This window comes from Choloepus didactylus, chromosome 6 (genome assembly GCF_015220235.1).
Source record: "Choloepus didactylus isolate mChoDid1 chromosome 6, mChoDid1.pri, whole genome shotgun sequence".
In the NCBI taxonomy this organism is placed as follows: Eukaryota; Metazoa; Chordata; class Mammalia; order Pilosa; family Megalonychidae; genus Choloepus; species Choloepus didactylus.
The window spans coordinates 53886072-53900948 of record NC_051312.1 but is presented as its reverse complement, the minus strand read 5'-3'; the positions used below and the strand labels follow the sequence as shown (position 1 = coordinate 53900948).

The 14877-nt window shown below is 35.2% G+C and overlaps 2 protein-coding genes across 10 annotated transcripts in view; one reads left to right on the top strand and one right to left on the bottom strand.

The window, feature by feature from the left end:
• Nucleotides 1-14877, top strand: part of ANO3 (anoctamin 3) — a 334560-nt gene that overhangs the window by 258163 nt on the left and 61520 nt on the right. The gene's annotated exons all lie outside the window — the stretch shown is intronic.
• On the bottom strand, nucleotides 315-11827 carry MUC15 (mucin 15, cell surface associated). Its single transcript, XM_037839174.1, has 4 exons — nucleotides 11667-11827; nucleotides 4879-5619; nucleotides 2695-2844; nucleotides 315-849 (listed from the first exon to the last, which is right to left on the bottom strand). The coding sequence occupies exons 2-4, from the start codon at nucleotides 5579-5581 to the stop codon at nucleotides 689-691; spliced, it is 1014 nt and encodes a 337-aa protein (XP_037695102.1). The 5' UTR covers nucleotides 5582-5619; nucleotides 11667-11827; the 3' UTR covers nucleotides 315-688.

Genomic DNA, 14877 nt, shown 5'->3' with positions numbered 1-14877 from the left:
TCCAAGTCCCTATTGAATGTAAAGTCATTGTCAACCTGGCAACTGAAAGGGCTGATAGCGTATGTGTTAATGCAGAAAAGCAAAATGTACTAGAATGTGTCTCTCCATTCCTACCACTTTAATTTCCCAGGAATGAAAACTCGGTGCCATTTCCTCTTTCTAGCTTTATGCCAAAAATAAAAGAATCACCCTCCCATTTTGCCTTCAAGAGAATGCCAACTTGACATATGGCGCTAGAACCACGGGTTAGGGGGGGGGCAGTGACGAGTCAACTCTTGTTTTCTGTTCAAAGTCTGGTGGTGGGGGGTGGTAAGTAAAGACGCAATTTTGGTTCTCTATTGCCATTGAAAGATTTTCATTATTATGCTATCAGGCAAAGCTGTCATAGTGCAATTTTCTTTCTTTACCTGATTCCAAACACATCTCCTACTAAGGAAAAAATAGACCAGAATCCAAATTAAGGCTACTTGATAGATACTTCAGCACAACCAAAAATTGTAAGAAAGGAAAGCTTTTAGTTGATATATCCTCTTTTTGTGCTTCTGCTACTAGTCTCATGCTTTTACAGGTCTCCTTGGCACAATCCACATAACTTGAACTTGCATCATCTTTTGGAAGATGGGTTTGTGGGAAGGCCACGATGTGGCTGAAACACTTGTCATCCGAATCCTTTTTTTCCCCCTTAGTCTTATACTGGGTTACGGAGTGGAGGTATGTCATCCATTGGAATGCCATCACAGGCATTTTCTTGGCCTTCTGGCGTGGACGAGTCAGTCACAGTAGGATTGTAGTAACTAGAATTGCCAAAACTTGCATCATAAGGTTCTGGTGCATTATCTAATCGCAGAACTAAAAAAGTAACAAAAAAATTGCTTTATAGTGGCAATATGGAAGAGGCATACCTAGGTATCTTTCAGAGTCTAGGAATTGTTCAAATGTGTAAGTAGATACATCTTTTGAGTGGGCTTTTCCAGATATTACTTTTAAAATTTTAAATAAGTAGATATTTTTCAAGCCACATTTATTTCTTAGACTACGAGAAGTTTTACTTCCAAAATTTCATTGCTTGGTGGACTAAACATAAAGAAGCTAAAGGAGAGATCACGGAAAAAATACAATACTCTGTGTTAACTTTTGAATCTTGCAATTTAAGAGCCTTGTCACCATGTTTAGAATTTTTAAATTCTGATGGGAAAAATAACTTTTAAAAACAGAGGAACATTAATTTTAATATAGTGTCATTATTATATCAAGTATCTCAACATCTTTATGGTTGAGTTGTTTAAGATGGAGATGGAAGAAACTTATTTGTGAAAGCCTGTATTTTTTTCTGATAGATCCAAGATATCGTGTACTTTAGATTTTCTAAGTATTGATAGAAGATATATTTTTTTCCTATTTCAACAGACAGCCAATTAATTCCTTTATGAACTTGAATTTATTTTCAAAGGGAAATGATCATGCCATAGGCATCTTTAGGAGCTACAATCAATGACCTTTTTTGTAATTTAATTCTTCAATTAGTTGTCTCCATATCCTTGCCTACTTTTTCCTTAAATCATTTGTTTACAAACTGGGCTCCAAGAAGCCTTTGGGATTTGGAAGAGGTGTTTCAATGCTATCTTGAAGAAGTAAAATAGTGATGGTATTGAGTTCTTCTCTTATGCCACAATCATGACAGTTTACTTTGTATTAATTCAATACACTGAGATTTTGCATGAGATTACAAGTGAAGATGAGATTCTGAGGTAAAAAAAAAAAATGTTTGGAATCAACTTTTGTTAAATACCCTGTTCTTTAATTTTAAAGAGTGACACTTTTTGTTTTATATGGATTACTAAAAACCCGTACAGAGAATTCAGTTTAATTTACAACTAATAGACTTGGTTCAGAAAATGAGTAATATGTCAAACATTATCTAAATTTATCAGAAATCTATAAGAGTTCATCAGTGACATCCACAAGGGATATTTAACTATTGTTATGTTGGCAGGAGTCCCTTGTGAAAACCAGATACATTTTTTTTCTGAAAGAGAGACATGAGTCAAGCATGTTATTTCTGTTCTAATTAATATTCTATCATTGAAAATTCAACTAACTGCCTTATTTGGAGCTGATACATTTCTCATTCATTGATATTATGGTTGGCTCCTCCCATCCCATGAGTGAGAAATTCCTCAGTTAAGGGATATTGTGATATGTACCCAAGTATGCAACTCTTTAGAGATTTTTTTTTAGAAACTTATTAGGATGGTTAATGGAAAGCTATAGTATCTGTGTAAACCTGAGAAGAGCTCCAAATTAAAATAAATCTTTGCTCAAACAACTGCTCCTAAGATATGCAAAATGGCAAAGAATATGTGCGGTCACTTGCTAAAAAAAACTTACCACTTTTTCTTAATATCATACTATTATCTTCAATATTTGTATATATGTTTTAGTTTCTGGGATTATTATTTAAAACCAATTTTGATGCATTGAACAACAGATCCAAATGGTTTTGAAAATTCACTCACAGGTCCATAATTATTTTGGTTATATTCTTTGAGAAACAGAGGATGCATTAGAATAAATCTTTTGTCTATCAATGTCACATGAATCCCTGTTTCCCTTCTAAGCAATGCAGCAAACATTAGCACCTTCATTTGCTTAAAATCATTGTGTGCAGGTGAAGTTCAGAAAGTTGTTTTTTACCTGGTTCATTTCTGTCGTCGTAAAGTCGCCGATGGGAAAATGAATCTGTTTTTCTTCTCCCGCACAACAAGTAGCCAACAAGACTAAGCAATGAAGCACCCAGAATAGCACCTAAAATTGCCCCAAATACTACTCCTGTATTTCTATTTTCTAGAAAGCAAGAAAAGCAAAAATTAATTTACAAATAAGAACTAGAAAACAATTATTCAAAGAACAATATGTTTAAAAATTAAATAATGGTGATTGTGTGTGTGTTTTGTGATATGTTGGCAAAAATATATTTCCTGATAAAATGATACTTCTGATTTATAATTGCCTAGAAATACTAAGTCTTAGCTTTATAATTGTTTCCCCTCACTTATTAACATTAGTAGAACTGAAATGCCATATGTATACTCCATTTTGAATGCTATATTTAAGTGTTTCATCAACTCTGAATCTCTGATGAACTTTAAAGGTGAAATGAACTTTGAGCTTGTTCCTATAAAGAATTCAAAGGGTAAAAAGCTAATAGGAGTAACTGCATAATAGAAAGAGACTCCATAAAATCCCAAGTAAAAAGGCATTACAATGAGAAAGCAATATATCCTGATAGAGGACATTTCTAAATACAACAAATGAACCAAAGCAAGATGTTGGCAATATCTTGCTCACCCAGAACTGATTTGTAGGTCTGAGCTTAAGGGAGTCCAAAATTTCACTCTATCTTTCCCTTTACTGAGCACCTTATTTGAGGGCTGTTATCAATAAATAGCTTAATTCTCCCTGGACTCATAAGACCTTTAAATTTGGTAGCATTAAAAGTCTCTACATATAATTTCTATATTGTTAATGCTTTATTTCAATAAACTATATTTTAATTTCTGAGGAATAGTGAGACATATTAAAATTATCTGTAACAGTATTAGTGCAATTGTACCACTTTCTGTGATCTCAATATCCAAAGATTTGGTGTTTTACTTTTCTGTTTTTTTTTTTCCTTTTCATTTCTTGAGATGCTTATTATTAGATAGATAAAGTGTCTTTGTAAAGTCTCTGATTGTATATGACTGTACAATTCTAAAACTATTTAACTTTCACATTTGAGTACAGTAAAATTATTACTAAAATAAAAAAGAAACACCATTAACTAAGTTTTTATTAGATAAAAACAATAAAAAGAGTACTCAGTATTCTCCATATGTATATCAAGTTGAGAGAAGCAAAAGAGAATATTTTAAAATATCTGTCTAATGGAATATGAAGAGTGTGTTAGAATGAAAGGATGTGTTGAAATTATAGCTAAAAGGAATATATGTACCTATACAATAAATTAATTGTGGAGTTCCAATAAAGCCTGTATTGCAGAATTTAAATTTTTCCCTGTCCCCTGGAAGCATCTTTCAAATAGGCATTTGCATGTGGATTTTATATTAAAATAGTTTATAATAAAATTGCATTGGGAGGCAGTGGGTTCATGGAAATAAGAGTATTCATTGAAAAACATTTCAGGGAAACAAAAACATGCTTAAACCTCAAAAGAACATGATGAATGAAATATAAATTTTATAGATATTTTCCATATCATGTCCTAGGGCTTAACATGTAATTCCTAAATGAACCCAAGAATGTCCACACAATACTATTTTCTTGTACTAGTCACAGCTACATTGCATTTTTATACTTGTTCATTATGCATTCAACTTAAAATAAAGGAGTTATTTCCTTCCATTGCATTTGTTTAAAAAGTTTTTAATGTCAGTGTTCTACTGTCATCTTGTGATTGCTATGAGGTATCAGATGATTATAAAATGTGGAACAATTTTCAAATCTTAAATATGTGTTCTTAAAGTTCTGTTTTATAATATTCATAAAAGCATGTTAAATTCCAGGTAGTCTTTCTAAAAGTCAGTGAAAATTTTTACCCTGTATCTCACATTGCCTTGGTCTCTTTCTCTTCCTTCAACCCAACCTACTTCTAACGTCCACTGTCTCACATGTCCCAATACAGTGGTGACTAGAATATGTTCACTGAAGCCCTGAAACTCCTTTACTATAGCCAGTGTATCCTAGATGCTCCCCAAAAGTCAGAAAATCCTTTTTTTTTTTTTTTTTTTTGTAGAGTGACACATTTATTAGACTTAATCTGTGTAACTTGGAGATACAGTTTCACACAAAAGGAAAGTTGGATCCAGTTATACTTACCTTCTTGGGGGTCTGATGTATTTGGAAAGATTTTTGAATTATTGGTGAATTTTAGGGTGGGCTGTGGAGTTGTTGTTTCTTGATAGGGGGTAAATCCAGCCAAGATATCACTGGTTGTGGTTAGCCATCCAGTTGGTTCCGTTAACAATGGGGTCACAGACGTGGTGGCTGGTGCTGTAGGCAAGATGCCAACTACACTGGAACTGTTGTCAGAAGCAGTTTGCATGATATCATTAGTCAAATTGTTAAAAGACCAAGTGAACTCTTCTGAAGGCTGAGCAGATACAGCATTAGGAGATGCTGCAACTGAAGAAGAATTTTCATTGGCAACAGATGAATTCCAAGGCAATTTAGAAACAAAGCCATGGACTAAGGGAGGGTTTGTGAAAAACGTGGCTGTGGATCTTGGGTTTTCAGAAGAATTGTCTGTTGAGAAAGCATTGGGGAAATTTGTCATTCCATGGATTTTGTTTATTATATCCCAGGAAGAGGAATTATTTGCCTTGGGACTGGAGGTTTCTCTATTTTCTTTATCTGAGTCTAATTTTACTTCATTTTCCACAGAAACAGTTTCATGTTCCATCAGTTTTAAGCCTACTGCATTATGTTGTGTTGTGTTTATTTCTGGACGTTCTTTTCCATGGCCTCCAAATACTAGTGAACTCAATATTGAAATCAACAGAATTTTGACTGAAGTCAACATTGTAGCCTTCTTTGAGTATTGGTGTTATTAAGAAGGATCTGAAAGAAAATAACAGTTTGATTTATTAAATGAAGTATTTTCTCTGTTTTAGTGGATTTGACTTTTTTTAAGTGATAAAAATCTGGAGGTGTGATGTTGAGATGATAGCGCTCTCTTGCAAAAACCTACATGATTTTTTTGGATTGTGTGTTAAAACTAGTCATTGAGTTTTATTTTCCATATAATATCCCTTTCTTCCTACCTTCTAGAGAAATTCTGTACAATACTATACAAAAACATTGTCAAGCCAAACTCCACTATTTTAAAGATCATTCAGCTTGGGACAAGTTAAAATATATTATTGTATTTTACTATATAGAGAGCTGCTAAGTAAAAGTATATATAAAGGGAGATCCAGGGAAAGGAGGGAGAATAGCAAGATATAGAGCTGGCTGGTTTCTTCAGTGTATTTAAGGAAATAAATTCTGTATAAAGAATTCATTTGGCATATTTATATAAAAATGATGTTACTGATTATACACTAATTACATCAATTCTTTAAAGTGAGTCAGGCAGAAATTTCACTTGAAAACATTTTATTAGTACGTAGTTTGAGCTAGTTGCATTTTAAGTTAACATCTTTCTTTTTTTTTTTTAATGAAACTTTTCAATTTATGATGCTCACTTTCTGTGTAATCCCAAACCAGGGAGAATTAGACTGTTAGATTTTAGGAGATTTTTTTTAATCTAACTTATTTTATGAACAAAGAATACAATTTGAGTGGGGATGTGGGAAAAATTCATATAGCTAGATAGTGGCAGATCTGGGGTCTAAAGCCTCACTTTTAATCTAGGCTCACCTTTCTGTCTCTTTAGCAGGAAAAGTGCCACAATTCATAAATAGGACGCTATGAGAAAAAGGTTTTGTAATCTTGTATAAATTAAAATACTGGCTTCTATCACAAATAACCAGTGAAAAATAGTCATCCTCATAATTAATTACTTTATCATCATAATATTAATCATACTGATTTCATGGAGTTGATAATGAAGCCTAAATGAGATGATATAGGTACAGCAGAAGCACCCTGAACAATATCTGACCTAACATAAGCACTTAATAGACAGTCTCTCTAGAGTATATTACAGTTTGCAAAGTTTACAAATATTCTCTCCCTTGATCCTCACAATGATGACTTAAGACAAAGCATATAGCTTGTTTTATGTACAATTTGAGATGAAGAAACAGTCTCAGAGTGGCATGTGACTTCCTCAAACTCACACACCTAGTTAACTGAAGAGGAAGCATTCAAAGCCAAGTTTATTGACTCCAACCTAATTAGGTACCAAATTAAGTGATTTTAATTGAAAAAAAATATTCTCAAGTGAAGAAGTCTGAGAACTGATTTCGTGTTCTTTGAATGGGACCTTATTTTTCACTAAAAGTCTGTCTATGAACAAGGAAAAGGAAGGGGATGCAATTGCTGTTATTAAGGTTCACTATTACCTGCTGTCTCTTAAGAGCTTTCCCTGAAACTGTAACAGATATTTTTAGCTTTGTACATGCTGATTTTTCATTAGGGTCTAAGGTGTCCCTAACACTTCCTTTGAGTTATCTTTGAGTTTTAAGTGCTGCCCTCTTGCTTGATGATTTCTCACACATCAGAGCAACTTACATATCTATATATAGCATGATATAATATTACTCTTTAAAAACTTTTAGCAAAAAGTCCCTCCTTGATGATTCCTAAAGTTTTAGAGATGACTAGCATATTGTTAAATTAGTATCCCCCATGCCATATGGTTGTTACTCAATAAAAGTCTTATTAAAAACAAAGGTAGGCAGACATACAGAAACATACATAACAGCATTATTTGTAAGAATCTCCAACATAAATGTCCACCAATAACAGATTAGATATAAATTATGGAATATTCGTATAATGACAATTAAAAAAAACTAGAGTAACATGCGACAAGATGGATGAATCTTACAAAAACAGTGTAGAGCTTAAAAAATCAGTGACATCCTATGGTTACGTGCATATAAAATTCAACAACAGTCCAAAATAATGATAGAAGTCAGGAAAATGCTTATCTATGGAAAGGAAGGAGACAGTATTGTTTGGAAGAAGTGCTGGTAGATGTTCTGTTATCTGAACTGGTAGTGATTACAAGGATGTTTGTTTCTGTGATAATTCTGTTTATTTATGTGCACACACTTTTCTGCGATAACCAAGAAAATTGGATTTAGGTCCTAAAATTTGTTGACATATTTGGAAAACATAAAATTCTCATGCATTTATTATATTAGATGCTTTATACATTTTCTCATTTAATTCTTGCCCAAAACAAATGAGGAAACAAATAATAAAGAGGGGATTATTAATCTCATTTTACAGATGATTATTTGGAGCATAAAAATGTAAATAACCTGCTTGAGGTCACACAGCTAGTAACTGAGAGATAGGGTTAGGATTCAAACCTTGCTTGTGTGTCTTAGTTAAAACCAGCAATTATTTATCTATGTAATAAAAGTTGCAAATGAAAATAGAATTTGGTACTCTGTTGCTTCTGAGAACTTCTTCCCACCATCTTTTTCCCACCTCCAAAGTTTATGATTAACTCCAGCAATGTATAATCCCATTTTTTTTAAACATAGGAAAATAGGGGCTTCTACCTTTCGTACCTCTCAAAAACACTAAATAAAATTTTATCCTAATTTAAGGAATTCTCAACAATTATCTCTACAGTTTCCAGAGGAACATGTTTACCATGTAGTTTATAGATTAACAAAACCTGAGTTATTATTCCCAGGACCAATAATTTATCATGAAGCCTTCGAAACTGAAGCTTCGCTTACTGCATTTAAAATACAATTCAGTTCATTTTAAAAATGCGTCCATGCACCTTTTCCAAAACATCTCTCCCGTCAACTATGTCGAGTTCATACATTATAACCTTTTTTTATTATCTATTGCCAGACATCCAGTTAGTTTATGAATTGCCTTTGTAGCTCTTAACATTATAATGCGCTTTGATTTGCTTTCCCTAGACTTAGGCATTCCGGTTATTTTCTCTTCTTAATAAATTGGTTACCAGAGGGGGAAAACAAGGTCCTTAGCTGTTCTTCTAGTTTTCTTATAGTGCTACATGAGGAACGTGGCATTGAGCTTTTGCTCCTCTACCGAAATGAGAGTCCACATATCATGAGTCAACAAAGTGAGTTTTGCTGTTCTTGTTTCACGTTGCCTGTAACACTGAACCACCAGGGGATCTTTCTGTCCTTCACTCCAGCTTTCGATTGTAACTTGAAAAGCCAGGGCATCAACCTCAAACCAGCCAAGCATTCTGTTATCACCTATAATTTACCTCCGGGAAGAAGGAGAGAGAGGGAAGAGAGGAAATGAAAGGGAGGGAGGTAGGTTGGGAATACTATTTAAGGTTTATTCAGAAATTAATGCAGCTGTAGGTAGGGCTTTTGTGAATATTGATTTATTCTTGTTTTCCTGGCTTTATGATAGGGTACAGCTTTGCTTCTGGGTCCTGCCTTCAAAAAGTACCAGGTTCCTTCTCCTGCTATTTCTCTTTCATCTTAAAACGATAGAAAAACAGCCACAAATGACAACCATCAGCTACTAAGAACCCCAGCCATGGATTTCTGTTGGAGTAGGGACCAGTTTGGGTTAAGTTTTACCCCACGTCAAATTGAACAAAACTTTGTAAGCAACAAAAGCTAATGGGGGTGGTAAAGAAACACTGGAGGGCAGTAAGTGAATCTGTCCTCTTCGTCTTTGCACTTTTCCTCTCAGGCTCTCTCCATTTTTAGAGTTCAGATATTTAAACTATACTGTCTACTCTTTGCATTAACTGAAGTTAGGCTGGATCATGGTTGGCTTGCTTGTGTGTGCCCAATTTCATCTGTCACCCAGAAACACTGAGAGGGCAGGCAGAAGGTGGGAAGAAAGAAAGGGAAAATCGGAAGAACCAGATAACATCATTTCCCTTCCTGTTCTCTGTCTCTTCTTGCCCCTGGGTGGAAGCTGCCGAGAGGAATTTTGAGAGTATAACAGAGGAATAGAGTTACCTAGTGGCAGGCTAACATCATTGCAAACTTGGAAAATTTCTGATGTTAGAATTATAATAGAAGCAACAGAAAAAGAAAGGATTTCAAGCCACTTTGTGATACCTTAACTGCAGATCCTAAATTCTCCTCTATATATGGAAATGTTTTTACTGCTTCTAGTATTAAAAAATTTTTAAATATACATTCATCATTCACAGTGAGTGAGTTTCATTGTTTTTTAAACTCCTCTACACAGAGAAAAGGAACACTATTTTCTCCCCTTTGGCGTTGGCACTGAAAGGTGGTTTCATGTTACTGCTTTTGTATACGGGTGAGCTAAAAAAAAAAAAGAAAGAAAGAAAAGAAAGAATAGAAAAGCAAACCCACACTGTAGTAGCTCTGTATAACTTTACCTACCCTTAAATGCACAATGTCATTTTCTGTCCAGCACTCCTCTTGTAACTGAATCATACCCATTTTATAGCAAGCTCTTGAAAATGAGGTGGTGCCCTTGTTTGCACCACGTAATTAACCCATGGAAGGGAAGAGAAATGCCGGCCATGCTAAACTCAATGAAAATCAGACAATTTATATAAAAACATCAATGTAAGTTTGTTAAGTGCATAATATAAAAACGTATATAGTGAAATAACTAGAGTATATATTTCCTCCCTGGGCTTTTGATCATTTCTTTTTACAAACTTTGGTTGTAAAACTTTGGTAGGTTTTGTTTGTCTTTGTCACAGGAAACTCAGACTGATATGGAGCCAATATCCCAGGCAGAACTTGAGTGTTAACTGTGAGTGGCTTTTCCACTCTTGGACAATTTTGTGCTTTCCCCAAACGAAATTGCCACAATAGATGAGGGCATAGGAAATTATACTTCTAAAATGGCCTCTTTTATGAGGGTTTTCAAAGGGTGGACAACTAGCTAGAGGTAGGATTATATAGTTCAGAACCCTAGATCTATTGTTTTAATTTTATTCAATTAAAATAAAATGAAAAAAAATTTAAAAGAAAAGAAAAACATAGCTTTCCTACACAAAATTAATTCAAAAGTTTATGAACATCATTTCAATTAAAAGACTTGGCTGTGCAGGTAGACATACATATTAAATCCAGAAAAAATATGTAGAATGCCATACTCCCTAAGTTGGGAGTATTCAGGCAAAAGGATAGGTGTCAAGCTGAGGAAGAAAGAACGTATACTGGAACATGGGGTTTTCCGTCTTCCATACATTTCACTTTCTGTGGTAACTGCCTCTATAGGATTAAATGCTATAGAAAGTGAGTAAATGAAAATCAACAACTATTTACTAAAAGGAGCCTTACTTAGCGATAAACTAGAAATAATTTAAATGTTAACTACACCTTCTTCTCATGGGATGACTTCTGTAGTAACTGACAGCCTTTTAAATTTCTAATGAGTGCTAGACATGTGGACATATAAGTAAAACGTTTCTATGTACATTTTGCCAACATTTTAATTAAGAAAATCTTTGGAAAATATATAGAGAAGCTTGTAATTTACTCAATTGCAAGCTTACTTTTCAAAAACTGTATTTTAATACTTAAAGCAAGCACCTTGAAGCCCAAATGAATAATTTTAATCTTAAATATTAGATAATTTATATTCATGCCACTATTCCTGCTTAATGAAACCTTCACTAAGATCCACCTTAAAGGGAAAATCTATCTCATAGTCATGTACCTTTTAAGAAAGGTTTAAATTTAACTCTTCAGTTGGTTTCATCACCTTGCAAATTCAGCAGTAATTCTTAAAGGTAACTCAGTTAACAGTGCAAATGCTCATTTGGAAGGATAATTACTTAATGGAACAACTCCCTGGCTTTACAAGGGTCCCCATGGCTACTTGCCAGACTGTTCTATCAAAAGTTGAGGCCACTTTGATTTTCTTTGCTAAATAAATGAGAAATGAGAGAGGGAATGGGGGGAAGAGAGAGCGAAAGAGAGAGAGAGAGAGAGGGAGGAAAAGAAAAAGAGAGAGAGATGATCTTAAGCAACCCAGCAAAAACTTACCTTCAGGTCTGGGAGATGTTTACAAACACGAACTGAAATATCACGGTGGTTGTGGCTGGAGTGAGTCTGCTGTGCATTAGAGAAAACAGATGGGTTAAGTGTGACAATGTCGTGCTGAGCAGTATGATGCTGGAGAAACAATATTAGGTGGAGCCGGCTGTATCTTGCTTGTGTAATAGAGCACCTAAGAACCTGACTGACCTGCTTCTCAGCTGTCGGCCTTAAGATATCACCTCATTGAGCCCTTTAAAAAAAAAAAAAAAAAAAAAAAAGCCCAACACTCCAGCTTTCATAAGTTGGTCCTTTTGAGTTTGGGTCAGGCTAGTTTTCTTCAGCCATGGTGAAAGAAGGGGCATCCATTTCTTCCCTGATAGTCTGAAGTGAAAAAAGACAGGCTTTAGTCACCTCCCATGGTGCTTCAGAAATTTTTGACCCATCCCAGGCTCCCCGCTTGCAGGTGAGGAACCAAAGTGAGTCATGCCCTGCACCTGTTCTCCTAACCCATAAATAAATCTTTCTTCTCCCATAGTAGGTTTCCTATTTGCATACTTAAAACCAAATGGGAAAAATGAATGCAATTAGTAATGAGGGGCCTTGTCTGTGATGATCTAAAATTGATTTTATAAAAAGTCACACAACACAGAGGGAGTGACTCTGTACTGGGATCGCTGAGAAGGCTATCAAGCAGTTACTTAGAAATAATCACCGGGCTAGGAGGTCAGGTTTCTTGCTGACTTTTAGGAGTGTGGGGAGAAACGAGGGCCTGTCAACTGGGGCCACTTGATCTGAGTCGTCCTGGGAGCCTTTTGGGTTAAGTAGTTTCCATCCTGCGTTCTCTTCGCGGTTACTCTCGATTTAAAAGTTGGAGACTTTCAGAAGTGGCCTGGTAATGCTTGATTAAATACTAGAGTCGAATAACAACCTGGCATGCTTCCCTTACTTCCTCCCACAGTTTATGAAAGGGAGAAGAGTGAAACTGCTCTTTCTGGGATTTTTTTGCGCATCGATATTTGGGGACTGACGCCAAGGTCCATTGGAATCAGTATGCCTGGGGCTTATATGTGGTTCCTGTTTCACAAGGAGTTATGTTTCCAGTCGCTGAGAGAAAGGCGAAACTTTAGCTAAAATCCAGGAGCTAGTAAGCTTCAAATTGAATGCAAAGAATCTGCTCAGTTAATTGGTCCCAGGAAAGAGCAGGGTAATACTATAGTTTTAAATCTTCTGAAGCCCAATTGCCCCTTTAGTGTTTGATTAGAAATTAAACTAACCCATAAAAAAAATCCACTCAAAGGATATTTAAGCTCTCTCTGTGTTAGTATGAAGAGAAGCAAGTTAAATTTATTCAAACATCTGGTTACTAAGCAGCAACTTAGATTTCAGTTGGTTATTTTCAGATTATCCAATTACTGGAAAAAAATCCAACTTAAAAAATATATTGTCTGTACTTAGAGAATTGAACATGAATTGGCAGTGTTAGGTATACTATACCCCTAGGGATTTTTCCAGGTATGTGTATGAATATCATTATCCCTTTTTGACCTGACTACAGTAATCATGACCTATACCAAGCATGGAAATTACAAGGCACTTGTGCTACAACTCCCCACTTTCACTCACATAAGAGCCAAAGCTAATCTCTTATGCTCCTCTTTACTGAAGGCACTGGTTGTGACCTCAGAATACTTTTCATTGTTGCCCTCCAGACTATCGTAACCAATTGATTAGAGATGACCCAAGAAATAAACCCTATTTGCCCTCTCTGTCTTGAGCATATCTGGAAATAAAGTGAAATTAAAACTATGCATAAATTTACTGCCTCAGTTGTTAAATAGCTTACTTAGCGATAATCAGAAACCTTTCTGCAGTCACCTGAGTTGAAGTTAAAAAGTAATTTCAGGCCTAACAAACAAGCCGTACTGAGATTCAGCTTTGAGGTCTGCCCCATGTTCTAAGTGAAACCAGTTCCATTTCAGACCTTGCTTCTCCAGAGGAACTCAACAATAAGGGACAATTACCTGAGATTTTCATGAACCAAGCCAGCTGAAATGACACATCGTGCACTGCTCATACAATTTTTTTTTGTTCTTACCCACTATGGTGTGTTTCATCTGGCACCTTCCAATTGCTGTACATACATTAATTAAGTCTCACAATATATATTGTCAGAAATGACTGACCCAGTCACAAATGGAACTTCTAAAACATGAATACACTTTATTGTCACTGAAGGATTTGAAAACAGTTAGAATGTAGTTAAGGACCACAATTGGAATAAAATCAAAATATTGTTCTGAATCTAAAATGGTATTATTTTTTACAAACCTTATAGCATCTCATGCTTGATGTGGTATCATCCCCTCTGCTTAACAGAGGGCATTGCCCTAGAATTTTCTTAGCACCAAAACAGAGCTTTTAAACTTTCCACAAAGTTATAGTTAAATGAAGAAGATCATGTTTATAACTGAATGAGTTAATAGGAAAAATAAAAACTTGTACATTAAATTACTACTAGCATTCATGAGAATGATCCCTCTATTTATTTTCTAGCAGAATAAAGAAATTAAATGTTATCATACAATAATTTTCCAGTCATCAATTTCCATTTTATTTTTTAAAAATAGCATCAAAGTACCCTCAAGTAATCTAACCATCGTGCTATTTATTTTAGGAAAAAAATAAAGGAAAAGGAAGGGAAGGGAGAGAGAAGGAGAGAGAGAGAGAAAGAGAGAATCTAGGGAGGGAAGGGGTGGATGTTGTACCTGGTTGTGGTTCCCCTAGAAAGTGCTCTAATTTAATAACTTCCTTTCAGCATTTTTTGTTGTTTATTTTTGTTTTGCTGTTTCCTCTGTGAAGCCATCTGTACAAAGGAAAATAGTAACTAGAATCCCATGTGTATAGATAAAGGCAGAACGACTTTGACTAAAATGAGGTTGAGGCTCCAGAGCCTTCTTGCTAGGATCCAGCTAGCCTTCCCTCCCTTGCAGCCCCAGAGGTAACTCCTGAAATCCCTCAGAATCTTAGAGATAGGCTTAAGAACATGCCTTAGAAGAGGGGTCTTCAAAGTGGGGTTTGCACATACCACTGCTTTCCAGTACATATGGCTGGCACAGAAAGTTTTAAGAGGGTAGGTTTTCAGACTCTTTACTTCATAATTACCCAAAATCGATCTGCTTGAGAAAGAAGACAATAAGGTGTTAGGCTTGGCCACCTT